At 37.4% G+C, this 22,659-nt stretch overlaps 1 protein-coding gene across 1 annotated transcript; it reads right to left on the bottom strand.

The window, feature by feature from the left end:
- Positions 1–201: 201 nt before the first annotated feature.
- On the bottom strand, positions 202–1,236 carry LOC132676235 (olfactory receptor 2B6-like). The gene has a single exon (XM_060628368.3). The coding sequence runs from the start codon at positions 1,129–1,131 to the stop codon at positions 202–204; it is 930 nt and encodes a 309-aa protein (XP_060484351.3). The 5' UTR covers positions 1,132–1,236.
- Between the last annotated feature and the right edge of the window lie 21,423 nt (positions 1,237–22,659).

Below are 22,659 nucleotides of genomic sequence, written 5' to 3'. Positions count from 1 at the left end.
TTAATGCACTTTCACAAATCATGCACTTAATGGTGCATATAGCCAAGTATCATTGTTGCCTAACATCGTTATATTGAGTTATCAGAAACATGACGTGTTCTGCAAGAAGATCTCACATGAGATTTGGGGAAATAGAAGACAAGAATGAGTTACTAGAGAAAACCCTATAAACCTTCTGTAACTGTTAAATAATTTCAGCTGTCACTTGGATGCAAAAATGCCCCTGACTAGGTTGCCTAATGCCTCCTTTACATCCTTATTCCTCAAGGTGTAGATAAAAGGGTTCAGCGCAGGGGTCACTACTCCATAGAAGAGCGCCATGAATTTGGGCTGGTCTCTTGAGATGGAGGAGGGGGGCGAAAGGTACATGCTAATGCCTGGACCATAAAGCAAGAAAACTACAATGAGATGGGAAGAACATGTTCCAAAGGCCTTTTTCCTTCCCTCAGAAGACTTAATTTTAAATACAGCGTGTCCAATGCAAGCATAGGAAGCAAGAATTAAGCCTAGCGGGACAGCTAACATAAAAATACACACCACAGAGAGTGTGAGCTCATTAGCAGCCTTTTCTCCACAGGAAGCCTTTATCAGAACAGGAATCTCACACAGCAAGTGGTCCAATTTATTGAGTCCACACAGTGGTAACTGCAAGGTAGCAGTGGCCTCTGAGACAGCATACGTGATTCCAGTCAACCACACAGTGGATGCCAGCAGGATACAGATGCGTGGGTTCATGATGAGGGTGTAGTGTAGAGGCTTGCAGATAGCCAGGTAGCGATCAAAAGACATAATAGCCAGAAGCAGACATTCTGTGCCCCCCATTGTGTGGAAGAAATAAAGCTGAGCTGCACGCCCCACATAGCTGATCGTCTTCTTGGTGCTTCCCAGGTTAAACAGCATCTGAGGGACGATGCTTGTGGTGTAGCACATGTCCAGGAAGGAGAGGTTGGTGAGGAAGAAATACATGGGGCTGTGCAGACGGGCATCTAACCTGGACACCAGAATGATGGCTGTGTTTCCTACCACGGCCATGGGGTATGTTATAAGAAGAATAGCAAATAGAGGAAGCTCCAGCCAAGGACGATCTGCAAAGCCTAGTAGAACAAACTCTTTAGGATGGCTGTTATTCATTGTGCCGCCATCTTCACCTGATTTTACCTACAGCAGAGAAGTGGCAGAAAAGGTTGGAAGCGTTACGAGAACTGCGTCCACCATCCACTCACAGAAGATGGGTCATAGTCGCTTGTGAGGGAAGCAATAAACAGGATCTGGCACCAGTGACTTACTTTCCCTCACTACAGAATAGAGGTGATGTCTTTAGACAAGTAACCTGACCATTCTGAAACTGAATGTAGAGCAAGGATGACGATAACTATCCCCTTGTGTTACAGGGAGAGTTAAAAGCAAAGTGGGAGCATCTTGTATTTGGGAAACTCCAAATCAGGTTTTTCAAACTTGGCTTGCTTGCGTAAAAATCATCGGAGGGGGTCGTTAAGATGTAGTTCATTGGTTTCTGTCACTGAGTGTCTGATAGAGTGGATGTGGCATGGACCTAGAAGACACCAATGCAAGGGATTACTGAAATGTTATGAGCGGTGAAGGTCTTGAGGTCACTGATGCCCAAGAAGGAGAAGAAATGCCAGAGCACTAATACTCACCATGACAGTCTTGTTCACACTCAACCAGTGTTGAATAGTTATATCATCCCTATGGGGAGTAGGAAGGTAGGTTTTAAACAAGTCTATCTTAGTATTTTGGAAATAAGTAATAAGAAATGTCAGCTTCCTGAAGTATGCACTGAGAGAGATGAGCTATGACATCTGTTTCCCATGCTAAAGAATTAATTTTCGGATGTATATTTTCTTGCATAAGTACTTCATTCAAACTGAGCACTTGTTTTTTAAATTAAATTTTAGTTTATTTATCTAGTAGTTATTTTCTTTACCAAGTGGGCTTATCATTCTGTTTTTATACTAATCTGGATGGTTATTAGTCATCCACTTGATTGCATGTAGCTACCAATACAACCCTTAACTCAGAGAACTGGTTTCAAGAGAAAAGTCTATATTCCAATTCAGTCAGGACCAGAGGCTTGCACATATCCACAAATTATGTTATATATTATTTTCCTTTTTAAGATAAGAGGCACATTGTAACAGCAAAATTAAGTGGCTGAATAAAGCAGTATTTTGGTAAGATTAACTAGGTAATGAATTTATTTAAGTATACTATTCTTTAGTTGTTAACTGTTCCACGGTATCTAGAATCTTCTGTAGGATAAGATAGATCATGATTATGGTTATGAGGTATTCCACTGACAAATTTTAGGTTACCTCACCAGTGAGTTAGTGGTTTAAGGGTAACATCACCATCTATGGTTACAAAGTACGGTTTTCGTATTCTGTATTTCATTAAATCCTCCAAGCCATCCTGTGAGGTGTCACACAAAACTCACAGTTTGAGAGTTTGTTTGGAGGTGCTAGCAGGGAGCACAGATACTCATATACCCTTGACAGAAGAATGGTCCTCCTCTATGGGGGGAAGGCCATTCTTTTTGACCAAGCACACAGCTCCAGAAGGCATGCACATTGAGTGGCATGGGAGGTGGGGGGACACCTGTCCACCCAGCAAGATCAGCCGTATCAACCCTGGCGATAGATGGGGTGACAGATGTTGCAGCCAGGACTCCCTGCACGTGTTGTGAGGAGCATGGAGTGTTGTATAGAAGTGATGAATCACTATAATGCACACATGAAACAAATATTACACCCTGTGTTAGCTATACTGGAATTTAAATAAAAACTTAAAAAACAAATCATGGCTAAGATGTGAATGTTGTCCTTTGATTACAAACTATCCCTAGGTCAGAAGTGCACAGATAACAAAATAATTCAAACTAATCCTTAGTAAGACCTGTTTACTGAAAACTTCAGTAAGCATTTTGCATCCATGAAACCATTTAGTACTCCTTCCCAGACCTTATGAGAAAGGAAATTTTAGTATCCAGATTTTAGAATGGTGTTAATCATTCATTTAGGATACCGTTAATCATTCAATGAAAGATTGTTGCGAATACCTAGGGAGGTTCTAAAGATCAAAAATCAATCAATTCCTTAAATGATGTAGTGTGATAATGAAACTATGATTTCAGAGATTCAAGATTCCAAAGAAAGCGTTGGTAGTCTAGAGATGTTTCCTGAAAGGTGTTTCTCCTACACCTTATTTGACCTTGACATTTTTCAAGATGTGGCATGAGTGCATTGTGTTAGGGACACATGTTGGCCAAAGTTGTTTTTCAGGTGAAAATCCTATGTTTTAGATGGGATACGACATAAAAGCATGGTATGAATTAATTTGGTTGTTAAAATAAATATTTTAAAATTGTGATCCACCCACATTCTTAAATAATTGCACATTAAGATCCTTATGGTGTTCTCATGGCCCCCCTTTTAGATGTTTCTGTCATGGAATACTGTTCAGTTTTTTAAGGAGTAATTTCAGGCTTGAGCCTCCGTGAATTCTACCATAGTTAATTCTATCTAACCTTAAGGAATCAAGTATGCTTACAACAATTTTATGAAATTCATATTATTTGTAATTTTGTTCACTTTACTCATCACAGAGGCTAGTTTTGTTTGTGATGGTGACCAGCCCATGGCCTCCTTTATTTCCTTAGATAGTTCCCTAGGGATACCTCGTCAGTGTCCTAATCGCTGAAATTCACTCTTGATTGAACTTTACAATTTTACTTTGATTTATAATCTTCTCCATGTCATTCTCATGGTACTTAATTATTGTTAGTTCTCGGATCCATGACTTTTGGATCTTCTAACTTCCATTGATTTTTAATCACTGTTTTACTGCATAGAGGTCTATTTATCCATGGATGCTTAAAGTCACATTAAGAAAGTGCCAGACTTCATTCCTTTTGACATCTCCTTTGCATATTCAATCACATTTTCATCCATTTTTGTTTTATTCATACATCATCTTCATCACACATTGTTGGTGTGAGACCCTGAGAAGGACTGATTACCAAGAGAAATCTACTTGCATTCTAGAGCCATGAAATGAGGTATTTCCAAAGTCTAGAAAACGTTTCCTGAATGAAATGCTTTCTCTTTACTTATGTATATTAGGTACTGTGATGTACATACATTTCCATCCTCCCTAAGAATGGGCAATTTAAAACAAGGTTTTTTTTTTTTTTTTTACTCACCTTATTTTGGTAAATATCACTTGATAAAAAGGAATTTTGGAAGAATACATGAATCTCAAACTTTCAGAGAAGGACAGAGAAACAGATGAATATATAAGAATTGGCTTCAGAAATATTTGTTTTTCATTTGCAACAATGCTGCTGAAGAGAAAACACTTGGGTTAGGAAGACAGTAGTACATAATATGGAGAATGCATTCTGGGTGTGCTATTTATAGTATGTGCTCCAGACTCTTGGGCATTGTTTTCAAACAGGCCATTTGTGTTTATCCTTAATGAGCTAACAGAGACAGTTCCTTGGGAGGGGTCACCATGGAAATGCTTCTTATTATGGTTAATTACTTACTGAACTGAGGGTGGTAGCAAGTCCTGTCTGTATTAGGTTTGTTTTAAAATAAACTAATTTAATTTCCCAACATAAACACTAATTTTAAATAGGATACAATTGGAATAAAGCAAGTTTGAAGAAACGATTCTGGGGGATTTAAATGTCAGTTTCTTTAGCATCTATGTTCATTTGTAGAATATCCTTCATAGATTTTTTTAATATACAAGAATTTGTCCACATTTTTATTTAAATTCCAGTTAGTTAACATATAGGGTAATGTTGGTTTCAGGTACGGAATGTTGTGATTCATCACTGACGTACAATACCCAATGCTCATCACTACAAGTGCCTTCTTTAATACCCATCACCTAATTCACCCATTCCCTCACTGACCTCCCTTCTAATAACCATCTATTTCTTCTCTATACATAAGAATCTTGTTCTTAGGTTCTCTCTCTACCCCCATGTTCATTTGTTTTGTTTCTTATTTGAAAATATGACAAATCATATGGTATTTTTCTTTCTCTGACTGCCTTATTTAGCTTAGCGTAATACATTCTAGCTCTATCCACATCACTGCAAATGGCAAGATTTCATTCTTTTATTTTTTTAAATTTTATATTTTATTTTTTAAAAATTTACATCCAAATTAGTTAGTATATAGTGAAACAATGATTTCAGGAGTAGATTCTTTAATGCCCCTTACCCATTTAGCCCATCCCCCTTCCCACAACCCCTCCAGTAACCCTCAGTTTGTTCTCCATATTTATGAGTCTCTTCCATTTTGTCCCCCTCCCTGTTTTTATATTATTTTTGTTTCCCTTCCCTTATGTTCCTCTGTTTTGTCTCTCAAAGTCCTCATATGAGTGAGGTCATATGATTTTTGTCTTTCTCTGACTGACTAATTTCACTTAGCGTAATACCCTCCAGTTCCATGCATCTAGTTGCAAATGGCAAGATTTCATTCTTTTTGATTGCCGAGTAATACTCCATCGCATATATACCACATTTTCTTTATCCATTCATCCATCAAGGGCCGTTTGGGCTCTTTCTATACTTTGGCTATTGTTGATAGTGCTGCTATAAACATGGGGGTGCATGTGTCCCTTAGAAACAGCACACCTGTATATCGTGGATAAATGCCTAGTAGTGCAATTGCTGGCTCATAGGGTAGTTCTATTTTTAGTTTTTTGAGGAACCTCCATACTGTTTTCCAGAATGGCTGCACCAGCTTGCATTGCACCAACAATGCAAAAGAGATACTTTTTCTCTGCATTCTCCTCGCCAACATGTGTTGTTGCCTGAGTTGTTAATGTTAGCCCTTCTGACATTAAGGTGTAAGGTGGTATCTCCTTGTGGTTTTGATTTGTATTTCCCTGATGATGAGTGATGTTAAGCAGTTTTTTCATGTGGCAGTTGGTCATCTGGATGTCTTCCTTGGAGAAGTGTCTATTTACGTCTTTTGCTCATTTCTTCACTGGATTATTTGTTCTTTGGGTGTTGAGTTTGAGAAGTTCTTTATAGATTTTGGATACTAACCCTTTATCTGATGTGTCGTTTCCAAATATCTTCTCCCATTTTGTCGGTTGCCTCTTAGTTTTGCTGATTGTTTCCTTCGCTGTGCAGAAGCTTTTTATTTTGATGAGGTCCCAGTAGTTCATTTTTCCTTTGGTTTCCCTTGCCTCCGGAGATGTGTTGAGTAAGAAGTTGCTGCAGGTAAGATCAAAGAGGTTTTTGCCTGATTTCTCCTCAAGGATTTTGATGGCTTCCTGTCTTACATTTAAGTCTTTCATCCATTTTGAGTTCAATTTTGTGTATGGTGTAAGAAAGTGGTCCAGGTTCATTCTTCTGCATGTCGCAGTCCAGTTTTCCCAGCACCACTTGTGACGAGACTCTCTTTATTCCATTGGATATTCTTTCCTGATTTGTCAAAGATTAGTTGGCCATGCGTTTGTGGGTCCATTTCTGGGTTCTCTATTCTGTTCCATTGATCTGAATCTGAGTGTCTGTTCTTGTGCCAGTACCATACTGCCTTGATGAGTACAGCTTTGTAGTACAGCTTGAAGTCTGGGATGGTGATGACTCCTGCTTTGGTTTTCTTTTTCAAGATCACTTTGACTATTTGGGGTCTTTTCTGGTTCCATAGAAATTTTAGGATTATTTGTTGTAGCTCTGTGAAGAATACCGTTGTTACTTTGATAGGGATTGCATTGAATATGTAGATTGCTTTGGGTAGTATTGACATTTTAAGAATATTTGTTCTTCCTATCCAGGAGCATGGAATCTTTTTCCATTTTTTGTGTATTCTTCAATTTCTTTCATAAGCTTTCTATAGTTTTCAGTGCATAGATGTTTCATCTCTTTGGTTAGATTTATTCCTAGGTATTTTATGGTTTTTTTTTATGCAACTGTAAATGGGATCGATTCCTTGATTTCTCTTTCTGTTGCTTCATTGTTGGTGTATAGGAATGTAACTGATTTCTGTGCATTGATTTTATATCCTACAACTTTGCTGAATTCATGAATCAATTCTAATAGTTTTTTTGGTGGAATCTTTTGGGTTTTCTATATAGAGTATCATGTCATCTGTGAAGAGTGAAAGTTTTGACCTCTTCCTGGCCAATTTGGATGCCTTTTATTTCTTTGTGTTCTCTGATTGCAGAGGCTAAGACTTACAATACTTTGTTGAATAACAGTGGTGACAGTGGACATCCCTGTCTTGTTCCTGACCTTAGGGGAGAGCTCTCAGTTTTTCCCCATTTTGATGATATTAGCGTTGGGTCCTTCATATATGGCTTTTATGATCTTGAGGTATGTTCCTTCTATCCCTACTTTCTTGAGGGTTTTTATTAAGAAAGGATGCTGTATTTTGTCAAATTCTTTCTCTGCATCTATTGAGAGGATCGTATGGTTCTTGTCCTTTCTTTTATTGATGTGATGATCACGTTAATTTTTTTTTTGCAGATATTGAACCAGCCCTGTATCCCAGATATAAATCCCACTTGGTTGGGGTGAATAATTTGTTTCAATGAATTGTTGGAGCCGGTTGGCTAATATCTTGTTGAGGTTTTTGCACCCCTGTTCATCAGGGAAATTGGTCAATAGTTCTCCTTTTTGTGGGGTCTCTGTCTGTTTTTGGAATCATGGTAATGCTGGCTTCATAGAAAGATTTTGGACGTTTTCCATCCATTTCTATTTTTTGGAACAGTTTCAAGAGAATAGGTGTTAACTCTTCCTTAAATGTTTCGTAGAATTCCTGTGGAAAGCCATCTGGCCCTGGACTCTTGTTTTTTGGCAGATTTTTGATTATTAATTCGATTTCCCTCCTGGCTATGGGTCTGTTCAAATTTTCTATTTCTTCCCGTTTCAGTTTTGGTAGTGTATATGTTTCTAGGAATTTGTCCATTTCTTCCAGATCACCTATTTTATTGGCATAGAATTGCTCATAATATTCTCTTATTATTTTAATTCTGTTGTGTTCGTTGTGATGTATCCTCTTTAATTCTTGATTTTATTTATTTGGGTCCTTTTTCTTCTTGGTCAAACTGGTTAGTGGTTTATCAATTTTGTTAATTCTTTCAAAGAACCAGCTTCTGGTTTCATTGATCTGTTCTACTTTTTTTTTTTTTGGTTTTGATACTATTAATTTCTGCTGTAATCTTTATTATTTCCTGTCTTCTGCTGATTTGGGTTTTATTTGCTGTTCTCTTTCCAGTTCTTTATGGCGTAAGGTTAGGTTGTGTATCTGAGGTCTTTCTTCCTTCTTTAGGAAGGCCAGGATTGCTATATACTTTCCTCTTATGACCACCTTTGCTGCATCCCAGAGGTTTTGGGTTGTGATGTTATCATTTTCATTGGCTTCAATATACTTTTTAATTTCCTCTAACTTCTTGGTTGGCCTATTCATTCTCTAGTAGGATGTTCTTCAGCCTCTAAGTATTTGTTACCTTTTCAAATTTTTTCTTGTGGTTGATTTTGCATTTGATAGTGTTGTGGTCTGAAAATATGTACAGTATGATCTTGATCCTTTTGTACTTACTTAGGGCTGATTTGTGTCCCAGTATATGGTCTATTCTGGAGAACATGTGCCCTAGAGAAGAATGTATATTCTATTCCTTTAGGATGAAATGTTCTGAATACATCTGTTAAAACTATTTGGCCCAGTGTGTCATTCAAAGCCATTGTTTTCTTGTTGATTTTTTGATTAGATGATCTGTCTGTTGCTGTGAGTGGGGTGTTGAAGTCTCCTACTAATGTGGTATTACTATTAATGAGTTTCTTTATGTTTGTGATTGATTTATATATTTGGCACATACATGTTTACAATTGTTAGTCTTCTTGGTGCATGGTCCACCTAAGTATGATATAAAGCCCTTCTTCATCTCTTGTTACAGTCTTTATTTTAAAGTCTAGATTGTCTGATATAAGTATGGCTACTCTTGCTTGCTTTTGTTGACCATTAGCACGATAGATGGTTCTCCATCTCCTGATTTTCAATGTGAAGGTGTCTTTAGGTCTAAAGTGGGTCTCTTGTAAACAGTGTATAGATGGATTTTGTGGTCTTATCCATTCTGTTACCCTATGTCTTTTGATTGGAGCATTGAGTCCATTGACGTTTATGGTGAATACTGAAATATATGAATTTATTGCCATTATAATGTTTGTAGAATTGGAATTTCTGGTGGTGTTCTCTGGTCCTTTCTAATCTTTTTTTGCTTTTGGTATGTATGTATGTATGTATGTATGTATTCATTCATCTTTTCTCCCCTCAGAGAGTCCCCCTTAAAATTTCTTGTATGGGTGGTTTAGTGGTCACAAACTTCTTTAATATTTATTTGTCTGGGAAACTTTTTATCTCTCCTTCTATTTTGAATGGCAGCCTTGATGGATAAGAATTCTTGGCTTCATATTTTTCTGATTCAGCACATTGAATATATCCTGCCACTCCTTTCTGGCCTGCCAAGTTTCTGTGGATAGGTCTGCTGTGAACCTCATCTGTTTTCCCTTGTGGTTAAGGACTTTTTTCCCTTGCTGCTTTCATGATTCTCTCCTTGCCTCAGTATTTGTGAATTTGACTATGATATCCCTTGTTAATGATTGGTTTTTGTTGAATCTAATTGGAGTCTTCTGTGCTTCCTGGATTTTGATTTCTGTGTTTTCCCCCAGGTTCTGAAAGTTTTCTGCCATAATTTGCTCACAAAACCCTTTTATCCCTATTTCTCTCTCTTCCTCTCTGGGACCTCTATGATTCTGATGTTGTTCTTTTTTAATGAGTCACTGATTTCTCTAATTCTTAAATCGTACTCTTTTGCCTTAATCTTCCTCTTTTTTCTGTTTCATTATTCTCCATAAGTTTGTCCTCTATATCACTGATTCTCTCTTCTGCCTTGTCCATCCTTGCCACTGTGGCATCCATCTGTGATTGCAGCTCACTTATAGCATTTTTTTATTTCATCCTGACTAGTTTTTACTTCTTTTATCTCTGCAGAAAGGGATTCTAATCTATTTTTTTTTATTTTTTATTTTTTAATATATGAAATTTACTGTCAAATTGGTTTCCATACAACACCCAGTGCTCATCCCAAAAGGTGCCCTCCTCAATACCCATCACCCACCCTGCCCTCCTTCCCACCCCCCATCAACCCTCAGTTTGTTCTCAGTTTTTAACAGTCTCCTATGCTTTGGCTCTCTCCCACTCTAACCTCTTTTTTTTTTTTTTTTCCTTCCCCTCCCCCATGGGTTTCTGTTATGTTTCTCAGGATCCACATAAGAGTGAAACCATATGGTATCTGTCTTTCTCTGTATGGCTTATTTCACTTAGCATCACACTCTCCAGTTCCATCCATGTTGCTACAAAAGGCCATATTTCATTTTTTCTCATTGCCACGTAGTATTCCATTGTGTATATAAACCACAATTTCTTTATCCATTCATCAGTTGATGGACATTTAGGCTCTTTCCATAATTTGGCTATTGTTGAGAGTGCCGCTATAAACATTGGGGTACAGGTGCCCCTATGCATCAGTACTCCTGTATCCCTTGGATAAATTCCTAGCAGTGCTATTGCTGGGTCATAGGGTAGGTCTATTTTTAATTTTCTGAGGAACCTCCACACTGCTTTCCAGAGCGGCTGCACCAATTTGCATTCCCACCAACAGTGCAAGAGGGTTCCTGTTTCTCCACATCCTCTCCAGCATCTATAGTCTCCTGATTTCTTCATTTTGGCCACTCTGACTGGCGTGAGGTGGTATCTGAGTGTGGTTTTGATTTGTATTTCCCTGATAAGGAGCGACGTTGAACATCTTTTCATGTGCCTGTTGGCCATCCGGATGTCTTCTTTAGAGAAGTGTCTATTCATGTTTTCTGCCCATTTCTTCACTGGGTTATTTGTTTTTCGGGTGTGGAGTTTGATGAGCTCTTTATAGATTTTGGATACTAGCCCTTTGTCCGATGTGTCATTTGCAAATATCTTTTCCCATTCCGTTGGTTGTAAAAGGCTGATTCTTGGTTTTACTCTTTTCCCCCACTTATGTTCATTTGTTTTGTTTCTTAAATTCCACATATGAATGAAATCATATGGTATTTATCTTTCTAAGACTGACTTGTTTCACTTAGCATTATACTCTGTAGCTCTATCCATGTCATTGCAATTAACAAGATTTCTTTCTTTTTGATCACTGAGTGATATTCCATTGTATATAAATATCACACCTTTCTCCATTCATTAGTTGACACACACTTGGGCTCTTTCCATAGTTGGCTAGTGTTGGTAATGTTGCTGTAAACATTGGGGTGCATGTGCCCCTTCAAATCTGTATTTTTTTATCCTTTGGGTAAATACCAAACAGAGCAATTGCTGTATTGTAGTGTAGTTCTATTTGCAACTTTTTGAGGAAACTCCATACTGTTTTCCAGATTGGCTGCACCATTTTGCATTCCCACCAATGGTGCAAGAGGGTTCCCATTTCTCCACATCCTTACCAACATTTATTGTTGCCTGAGTGGTTAATTGTAGCCATTCTGACAGGTGTAGGGTGGTATCTCATCATGGCTTTGATTTGCATTTCCCTGATACTGTGTGATTTTGAGCATCTTTTCATGTGTCTGTTGGCCATCTGGATGTCTTCTTTGGAAAAGTGTCTATTCATGTCTTCTGCCCATTTCTTAACTGTATTGTTTGAGTTTGATAAATTCTTTATAGATTTAAGATACTAACCCTTTTTAAGATATGGCATGCAAATATATTCTCCCATTCTGTAGGCTGCCTGTTGATTGTTTTCTTCACTGTGCAGAAGGTTTTATCTTGATGAAGTTCCAATAGTTCATTTTTTCTTTTGTTTCAGGAGACATATCTAGTAAGAAATTGCTGTGGCTGATGTCAGAGAGGTTACTGCCTTTGTTCTTTAGGTTTTTAATGTTTTCCTGTCTCAAGCTAAGGTCTTTAATGCATTTGAATTTATTTATTTATATTTTTTGTATCTGGTGTAAGAAAGTGGTCCAGTTTCATTACTTTGTTTGTAGTTGTCTAGTTTTCCCAGCACCATTTGTTGAGGACACTTTTTTCCCATTGCATATTATTTGCTGCTTTGTTGAAGATTAGTTGACCATATAGTTATGATAGTTATGGGTTTATTTCTGCGTTTTCTTACCTATTCCATTGATCTGTGTGTCCATTATTATGGCAGTACCATATTGCATTGGTGATTATAGCTTTGTAATATAGGGAATTGTGATGGCTCCAGCTTTGCTTTTCTCTTTCAACATTACTTTGTCTATTCCGGGTCTTTTGTGGCTCTATATAAATCTTAGAACTGTTTGTCCTAGCTCAGTGAAAAATGCTGGTGGTATTTTGACAGGCATTGCATTAAATGTGTAGATGCTTTAGGTAGTATTGACATTTTAAAAATATATTTCTTCCATTCCATGAGCATGGAATATTTTTCCGTTTATTTGTCTCATCTTTAATTTCATTCTTCAGTGTTCTATAGTTTTGAGGGTACTGATCTTTTACCTCTTTACTTAGGTTTATTCCTTGGTGTCTTATGATTTTTGGTGCAATTGTAAATGGGATAAATACCTTGATTTCTTGTTTTGTTATTTCATTATGGTATATAGAAATGCAACAGATTTCTGAATGTTGATTTTGTATCCCATGACTTTTCTGAATTCATGTATTAGTTCTAGCAAGTTTTGGGTGGAATCTTTTGGGTGTTCAAGATAGAGTATCATGTCATCTGCATGTAGTGAAAGTTTGTCTTCTTTCTCACCAGTGTAGATGCCTTTTCTTTGTTTTTGTTGCCTGATTGCTGAGGCCAGGACTGCTGCTACTGTGTTAAATAACAGTGATGAGAGTTGACATCCCTGTCCTGTTCCTGACTGGAGAGGAAAATCTCTGTATTCCCCCATTGAGGATGATATTAGCTATGGGTTTTCATATATGGCTTTTATTATATAGAGCTATGTTCCCTCTAAGTCCCCTTAATTGAGGGTTTTTATCATGATTGGATATTGTACTTTGTCGAATGACTTATCTGCATCTATTGAGAGGATCATATGATTCTTATTCTTTCTTTTATTAATGTGGTGTATCATGTTGATTGATTCCCAAATTTGCACCACATTTGCCATCCAGGAATAAATCCTATGTGATTGTGGTGAATGATTCTTTTAATGTACAGTTAGTTTTGATTTACCAGTATTTTGTTGAGAAATTTTGCATCTATATCCATCTGGAATTTGGTCTTTTTTAGTGGGGGTTTGTCTGTTTTGGGAATCAGGGTAATGCTGACATCACAGGATGAATTTGGATGTTTTACTGTTCTTTCTCCTTTTTTGGAACAGATTGAAAAGAATAGGTATTAATTCCTCTCTAAATCATTGGTAGAATTTTCCTTGTGAAGCTATGTGGCCCTGGTTTTTTTTGTTGGGAGACTTCTGATTACCAATTCACTTTCTTGTCTGGTTATCAGTCTGCCCAAGTTTTCCATTTCTTTCTATTTCAGTTTTGATAGTTTATATATTTGTAGGAATTTGTCAGTTTTTCCCCTTGTGGTACAATTTGTTGGCATATAGTTTTTCATAATGTTCTCTTATAATTGTTTGAATTTCTCTGATGTTGGTTGTATTTCTCCTCTCTCATTTGTGATTTTATTATCGAGGTGCTTTCTTTTATTTTTGGTACATCTGGCTAAGGGTTTATCAATTTTATTTTTTCGAAGAACTGGCTCCTGGTTTCTCTCTGTGTTCAATTTTTTTTTTTTTTTTTTGGTTTTTGTATCACTTATATGTGCTCTAGTATTGATTATTTTCCCTCTTCTGCTGGCCTTAGGCTTTGTTAATTGTTCTTTTTCTAGCTCATTTAGGTGTATGGATAGGATGTTTACTTGAGATTTTTCTTGATTTGTGAAGTAAGCCTGTATTTCTCTATACTTCACTCTTATGACTGCTTTACCTGCATCCAATGGTTTTGGACTGTTGTGTTTACATTTTCTTTTTTTTTTCATTTATTTTTTGAAAATTTATTCTTTGATTTCTGGTTTACACATTCATTGTTTAGTAGCATGCAATTTAATCTCCATGAACTTGTGGTCTTTCCAATTTTTTTCTTGTCGTTGGCAACATGTTTTTTAGCATTTTGGTCAGAAATGATGCATGGTATGATCTCAATTTCTTTGTAGCTGTTGAGGCCTGATTTATGACCAATATGTAATCTATTCTTGATAATGTCCCATGTGCACACGAAAAGAATATGTATTCTGCTGATTTATGATGAAATATTCTCAATATAACTGTTAAATCCATGCGGTCCAGTGTGTCATTCACAGCTAAATTTCCTTGTTGATTTTCTGCTTGAGTGATGGGTCCATTGATGTAACTGGGGTGTTACCAGTTCCATTGTTATTTTTATATCAGTGAGTTCCTCTGTGTTTATTCTTATTTGTTTTATATATATGGGTACTTCCAGGTTGGGTACATAAATATATACAATTGCTAGATCCACTTGTTGGATAGTCCCCTTTTTATGATATAGTGCCCTTCTTCATCTCTTGTTACAGTTCCTGGTTTAAACTCTAGTTTGTCTGATGTATATATTGCTACTTCAGCTTCAGCTTTCTTTTGACATCCATATGTATGACCAATGTTTCTCCATCACTTCACTTTCAATGTGCAGGTGTCTTTAGGCCTTAAGTGATTGTCTTGAGAGAGACCTAGAGCTGGGTATTTTTTTTAAATCCATTTTGACACACTGTGTCTTTTAATTGGAGTGTTTAGTCCACTTGCATTCAGATTAATTAGTGATATGTATTGATGCCATTTTATTATTTGTTTTGCTGTTGTTTCTGGAGATTTTCTTTTTCCTGTCTAATCTTTGGTGTTTTTGGTCCTTTTTTTTCACCAAAGACTTCCCTTTAATATTTTTTCATGGCTAGTTTAGTCGCCATGGAATCCTTTAGTTTTTGTTTCTCTGGTAAACTCTTTATCTCTCCTTCTATGCTGAATGAGAACCTTGCTGGAATGAGTATTCATGACTGCATATTTTTCCCATTTAGCCTGTTGAATATATCATATCACTCCCTCCTGGCTTCGCTAGTTTCTGTGGAGAAATCTTCAGGTGGTCTTATACGTCTTTCCTTGTAAGTTAGGGATTTATTCTGTCTTGCTGATTTTAGGGTTTTTTATTTATCTCTCTTGGTGTTGGTCTACTTTTGTTTACTTTGATGGGAGGTCTCTGTGCTCCTAAATTTCGATGTCTGTTTCTTTCCCCTCATTAGGGAAGTTTTCAACTATTATTTTCTCAAATAAACCCTCTGCGCCCTTTTTTTCTCTCTTCTACTTCTGAGACTGCTATGATACAAATATTATGTTTGATAGAGTCCCTGAGTTCTCTTAGTGTATTCTCATGATCCATAATTCTTCTTTATCTCTTTTGTTCACCTTCATCATTTTCCATTATTTTTATCTTCTATATCACATATTTGTTTCTGTGCTTCTTCCATTCTGTGGTCATTACATCCAGTTGTTTCAAATTTCAGCTATTACACTTTTCACTTCTGACCACTTGTTTTTTAACTCTTATTTCTTCCATGAGGGTCTTCTTGAAATCTTCTATTCTTTTCTCAAGCACAGCAAATATCATTTTGATTGTTGCTTTTACTTCTCCATCAAGCATGTTACTTATATCTGTTTGAATTGGATCTCTGGCTGTGACCTTTCTTGTTTTTTCTTTTGGGATGAATTCCTCTGTCCACATTTTGTCTAAGTCTGTCTTCTCTGTGTTAGGAAAGTCTGTTCTACTTTCTGTCCCTGAGAGTAATGGCTTTATGAAGAAGAGGTCATATAGTGTCCAGAGTAACACCGTGGCCTTTGGGCTCTAATTCAGCCAAGCCTACTATCTTTTAAAACCCCCAAACTTTAGGGACATCTTTATCCATTCATCAGCTGGTGGACATTTGTGCTCTGAAAAAGGAAGAAATAGAAAATTTGAACAGACCCATAACTAGCAAAGGAGTAGAATCAGTATTCATCCAACCAATAAGATCCCGGGGCTGGATGGCTTCCCAGGAGAATGCTACCAAACATTTTAAAAAGTGCTAATACCTATTCTTTTAAAACTGTTCCAAAAACAGAAACAGAAGGAAAATTTCCCAACTCATTCTATGAAGCCAAAATTACCTTGATTCCAAAACCAAAGACCCCCATTAAAAAGGAGAATTACAGATCAATTTCCATGATTCACAAGGATACAAAAATTCTCAACAGCAGCACTAGCAAATCGAATTCAACAACTTTTTAAAAGAATTATTCTCCATGATCTAGTGGGACTTATTCCTGGGCTGCAGGTATGTGTCAATATCCAGAAATCAATCAACATGTTACATCATATTAATAAAAGAAAGGATAAGAATATCACGATACTTTCAATAGATGAATAAAAAGCATTTGACAAAATACAGCATCCTTTCTTGAAAAAACCCTCAAGTAAGTTGGGATATAAGGAACAACTTCAGGATCATAAAGTCCATATATGAAAGACCCACAGCTCATGTCTTCCTCAATGGGGAGAAACTGAGACCTTTCCCCCTAAGGTCAGGAACATGACAGAGATGTACCCTTTCACCACTGTTATTCAACATAGTACTGAAGCCCTAGCCTCAGCAAACAGACAACACAAAGAAATAAAAGTCATACAAATTGGTAAGGGAGAAGACAAACTTGCACTCTTCACAGTCGACATCATAGTATATGTGGAAAACATGAAAGACTCCACCAAAAAACTGCTAGAACGGATCCATGATTTCAGCGAAGTGCAGGATATGAAATCAGTGTACAGAAATCCGTTGGATTTCTAGACACCAGTAATGTAGGAGCAGAATTTGAAATGAAGGCATCTATCCCATATTACAGTAGCATCCAAACCATGCCAAATAGGTGAAAATCTATATGCACTGAAAACTATAGAAAGCTTATTAAAGAAATTGAAGAAATACAACTAAATGAAAAAACATTCCATGCTCATAGATTAGAAGAACAAATATTGTTAAAATGTCAATGCCACCCAAAGCAATCTACACATTCAGTGCATTCCCTATCAAAATAACACGAGCATTCTTCACAGAACAAACAATCATAAAATTTATAAGGAACCATAGAAGACCATGAATAGCCAAAGCCACGTTGAAAAAGAAAACCAAAGCCAGAGGCATCATAATTTCAGACTTTAGCATGTACTACAATGTTGTAATCATCAAGACAGTATGGTCCTGGGACAAAAACAGACACTCAGATCAATGGGGCAGAATAAAGAACCCAGAAATGGACCTAGAAATGTATAACCAACTAATCTTTGATAAAGCAGGAAAGAATATCCAATGGAAAAAGACAGTCTCTTCAGCAAGTGGTGTTGGGAAAACTGAACAGCGACATGCAGAAGAATGAACATGGACCACTTTCTTATATAATACACAAAAATAAACTCAAAATGGATGAAACACCTAAATGTAAGACAGGAAATCAAATCCTAGAGGAGAAAACAGCCAAAAACCTCTTGACCTTGGCTGCGGCAACTTCTTAATCAATACTTCTCAAGAGGCAAGAAAACAAAAGCAGAAATGGACTATTGGTACCTCATCAAGACAAAATGCTTCTGCACAGCAAAGGGAACAATCAGAAAAACTAAAAGGCAACAGACAGAATGGGAGAAGATAGTTGTAAATAAACTATCAGATAAAGGGTTAGTATCCAAACTCTATAAAAAACTCATCAAATTCAACACCCCAAAACAAATAACCCCATGAAGAAATGGATAAAAGCCATGAACAGACACTTTTTCCAAGAAAATATCCAGAGGCTAACAGACACATGAGAAAATTCTCAATAACACTCATCATCAGGGAAATACAAATGAAACCCACAATGAGATACTACTTCAAATCTGTCAGAATGGCTAAAATTAACAACTCGGGCAACAACAGATGTTGGCGAGGATGCAGAGAAAGAGGGACCCTTTTGCATTGTTAGTGGGAATGCAAACTGATGCAGCCACTCTGGGAAACAATATGGAGGTTCCTCAAAGGTTAAAAATAGAACTACCCTACAACCCAGCAATTGCACTACTAGGTATTTATCCAAAGGATACAAAAATGCTGATTCACAGGGGCACCTGCACCCCAATGTTTATACCAGCACTATCAACAATAGCCAATATTGAAAGAGCCCCAGTGTCTTTTGACTGGTGAATGAATTAAGAAGATGTGATTCAATAAAAAAAAATGAACTCTTGCCATTTTTAACAATGTGGATGGAACTAGGGTGTATTATGCTAAGCAAAATAAGACAGTAGGAGAAAGATTCCATTTTATTTCACTTATATGTGGAATTTAAGAAACAAACAAGATAAACATAGGGGAAGGTAAGCAAAAATAAGATAAAAAGAGAGAGGTAGGTAAACCATTAGAGACTCTTAAATACAGAGAACAAACTGAGGGTTGCTGGCATGTTGTTGGGTGGAAGCGTGGACTAAATGGCCGATAGGCATTAGAAGGGCTCTTGGGATGAGCATTCAGTGTTATATATAAGTGATGAATCACTAAATTCTATTCCTGAAATCATAATTACACTAGATGTTAACTAACTTTGATTTAAATAAATTAAAAAAAACATAAAAAGGTCTACACAGTGAAGGAAACAATCAGCAAAACTGAGACAACTGATGGAACAAGAGAATATATTTACACATGACATCTGATAAAGGGTAAGTATCCAAATCTACAATGAAATTATCAAATTCAACACCCAAAAAACCCCCAAAGAAGAAATGAAGCAGAAAACATGAATAGACACTTCCCTAAAGAAGACATCCAGATGGCCAACAGGCACATGAAAAGATGCTCAACATCACTCCTCATCAGGGAAATACAAATTGAAACCATACTGAGATACCACCTCATGCTAGTCAGAGTGCCAAAATGAACAAATCAGGAGACTATAGATGCTGGTGAGGATGTGGAGAAACAGGAACCCTCTTGCACTGTTGGTGGGAATGCAAACTGGTGCAGCCGCTCTGGAAAACAGTGTGGAGATTCCTCAAAAAATTAAAAATAGACCTACCCTATGACCCAGCAGTAGCACTGCTAGGAATTTACACAAGGGATACAGTAGTGGTGATGCATAGGGGCACTTGTACTCCAATGTTTATAGCAGCACTCTCAACAATAGCCAAATTATTGTAAGAGCCTAAATGTCCATCAACTGACGAATGGATAAAGAAATTGTGGTTTATATACACAATGGAATACTACATGGCAATGAGAAAGAATGAAATATGACCCTTTGTAGCAACATGGATGGAACTGGAGAGTGTTATGCTAAGTGAAATAAGTCATACAGAGAAAGACAGATACCATATGTTTTCACTCTTATGTGGATCCTGAGAAACTTAACATAAGTCTATGGGGGAGGGGAAGAAAAAAAAAGAGGTTAGAGTGGGAGAGAGCCAAAGCATAAGAGACTCTTAAAAACTGAGAACAAACTGAGGGTTGATGGGGGGTGGAAGGGAGGGGAGGGTGGGTGATGGGTATTGACGAGGGCACCTTTTGGGATGAGCACTGGGTGTTGTATGGAAACCAATTTGATAATAAATTTCATATTAAAAAAAAAAAGCTCTCGGACCAAAAAAAAAATGTGTCTATTAGCCAAAAAAAAAAAAAAAAAAAAGAAAAAAGAAAAACACAGTGAAATACCACTCCACACCAGTAAGAATAGCTAAAATTAACAACTCAGGCAACAACAGATGTTGGTGAGAATTCAGAGAAAGGGGAACACCTTTGCACTATTTGTGGGAATGCAAACCATTGCAGTCACTCTGGAAAACAGTATGGAGGATCGTCAAACAATTAAAAGTAGAGCTGAGACCCAACAATTGCACTACTAGGAATTTACCCAAGGGATACAAAAATGCTGGTTAGAAAGGACACATGCAACCCAATGTTCATAGCAGCGCTGTCAACAATAACGAAACCATGGAAAGAGCCTAAGTGTCTAATGTATTTCCAATTTCAATTATTGTGCTCTTTATGTCTGGTTTGTTCCTTTTTTATCTCTTTGTTTATCTCTATGTATCAATGATGTTCTCCACTCTTTTCTCAAGGCATGAGTATCTTTAGATCATTATTTTAAATTCTCTATAAGACATATTATTTATGTCCGTTTCACTTAGGTCTCTTGCTGTGATTTTGTCTTGTTCTTTCATTTGGAACACACATCTCTGTCTTCTCATTTTGCCTAACTCTCTGTGTCTGTTTCTGTTAGGAACATCATCTATATTTCATGCTCTTGATAGTAGTTGGCAGGGCACACACTTTTAACAAGTTTGCTATGGCCCTCTTCCATATGGGATACACAGTCACCACAGAGATTGGGCCGGCAGGGTCCACTTCACAAAGCACACATGGGTGAGGTCCACAGTTTTAACAAGATGTGTGCATCCTCCCTAGGAGTTCATCATCCACTAGACTGATGCCCCACAAAGTGCACATTCAGGATACATGGCATTGGCAAGGGGTACTGGTATTCTGGTGCACGGGATCTGCAGTGCCAGGACTGATACAGACTTGACTGGAGGGGCCAGGGTGTGGTGTAAATTATCTAGGCAGTGAATGCCAGAGCCATTATAGATTCCTGCAGGTATCCTTGTATCCATGCTGGAAATGAGGGGGGGGGGGCAGGGATAATGGCACGCACCAGCTCCATTTTTCTTGGATAAGTCCCACAATAAACCCTGAGATTAGTAAATAACTCCCTCACATCCGCCTCATATGTTTCTCAAAATGTTGCTTCTATGCTGTATCTCAGAGGGCTGTTTGTTGTTTTAGGGGACTCAGTTAGGGATGAGGAACTCAGTTTCTTATCAGGGACTTTAAGGATGAGGACTCAGTTTCCTATTGCCTTCCAGGCTCTCCCAAAGCTAGACCCACTAATTTTCAAAGTTCTAGGCTTTAAGTCTCCTTGTTGTAAGAACTGACAACATTTGGCCCCTCTGTTTTCAAATCCAAACACTATTGGGATGTGTTTCCCCCATGAAGGCTTCCAGGTGTAATAGTCTGTTTCTCTCCCCTCTCTTTGCCCACCAGTCCCTCCATCTGGGGGCCAGACCCTGCAGTTTAGCTCCTGAGCATGTCTTAACTCTTCCTACCCTCTTCAATGTGGCTTCTTTTCTATGTTTAGTTGTGGAGTTTTTTCAGCCAGTCTTTGGGTCATTTTCTGGATTATTTACACTGATGTATTACCTAGTTGTATTTGTCATATGAGGTGAGTTTAGGGTCCTTCTACCTTGTTATCTTCCTCCAGATGTCCCTAAATTATAACCATTTTCTTACATGAAATTTTTTCCAGTAAAAGTTTTTATTTAGAAAATAAAATAAATTTATTTATTTCCAAAGTATGAACATGGTAAATAAATATATTTGAAAACATGCCATACCATCAATACTAAGATGGACCTTACCAAGACACTGGGATGTTGAGAGTTCTGCATTTGTATTTGATATATTGATCACACATTAGTAATAGCAAACGTTTATCAAGAGCTGTTCTGCATGAGGCACTTATGGCCAACAACAATCTTATGAAGTAGGCTTAAAGGTTAGGTGGCTCAGAAAAGTTAAAATGTATCTTATGATTGGTAGGCAGAGGAAGTGGTGCTGACTCGGATCTATTGGTGACAAAGCTAACATTCTATGGCTGACCCTTGAACAACACAAGGGTTAGGGTACCTCCATGCAGCTGAAAATCCATGTGTAACATTTTTTTGTTTAAATTTATTTTTAATTGAAGTATAATTGATATACAATATTAGGTTAGTTTCAGATATAAACAGTGAATCAACAATTCTATACATTACTTTGTGTTCACCACAGTAAATATAGTCACACCTGTTCCCATACATTACTATATTTTGGCTATATTCCCTGTGTTGTACTTTTCATTCTCGTGACTTATTTTAGAGAAAGAGAGAGCAAGCAGAGGAGAGGGGAAGAGGGATAGTGATAGAGAGAAAGAGGGAGATAGAGGGAGAGAGACAGAGAGAGACAGAGAGAGACAGAGAGGATCTTAAACAGGGACCACACTCAGCACAGAGTCCAGCTTGGAGCTCAATCCCATGACCCTGAGATCACGACCTGAGCTGAAATCAAGAGTTTGATGCTCAATCAACTTAGCCATCTAAGTACCCCATGACTTGTTATTTTGTAACAGGAACTTTGTAACTTTAAAAAAAAATTAATGTTTGTTTATTTTTTGAGACAGAGAGAGACAAAGCATGAGCAGGGGAGGGGCGGAAAGAGAGAGAGAGAGGGAGACATGGAATCTGAAACAGGCTTCAGGCTCTGAGCTGTCAGCACAGAACAGGATGCGGGGCTTGAACCCAAGAACCGTGAGATCATGATAGATGAAACATTTTATGTTTTTCATTTCTGTTATTCAAGAACCTTGAGAAATGGTACCCATCTATTTTCACATGTCTATAGGAAATAAATTAATTAAAATCTATGAAGTCATGTTAATATTCTGTTTAGAGACTCAATGTCTCCCCATTCGCTGTAATAGTGGTTCTCAAA

This window comes from Panthera onca, chromosome B2, assembly GCF_046562875.1.
Source record: "Panthera onca isolate mPanOnc1 chromosome B2, mPanOnc1 haplotype 2, whole genome shotgun sequence".
NCBI lineage: Eukaryota > Metazoa > Chordata > Mammalia > Carnivora > Felidae > Panthera > Panthera onca.
Note: the sequence above shows the minus strand (reverse complement) of the source record. Positions and strands in the feature narration are given on the sequence as shown.

Coding starts and splice junctions, on each gene's coding strand:
- LOC132676235 (XM_060628368.3), bottom strand. CDS start 1,131: ATGAATAACAGCCATCCTAAAGAGTTTGTTCTACTAGGCTTTGCAGAT.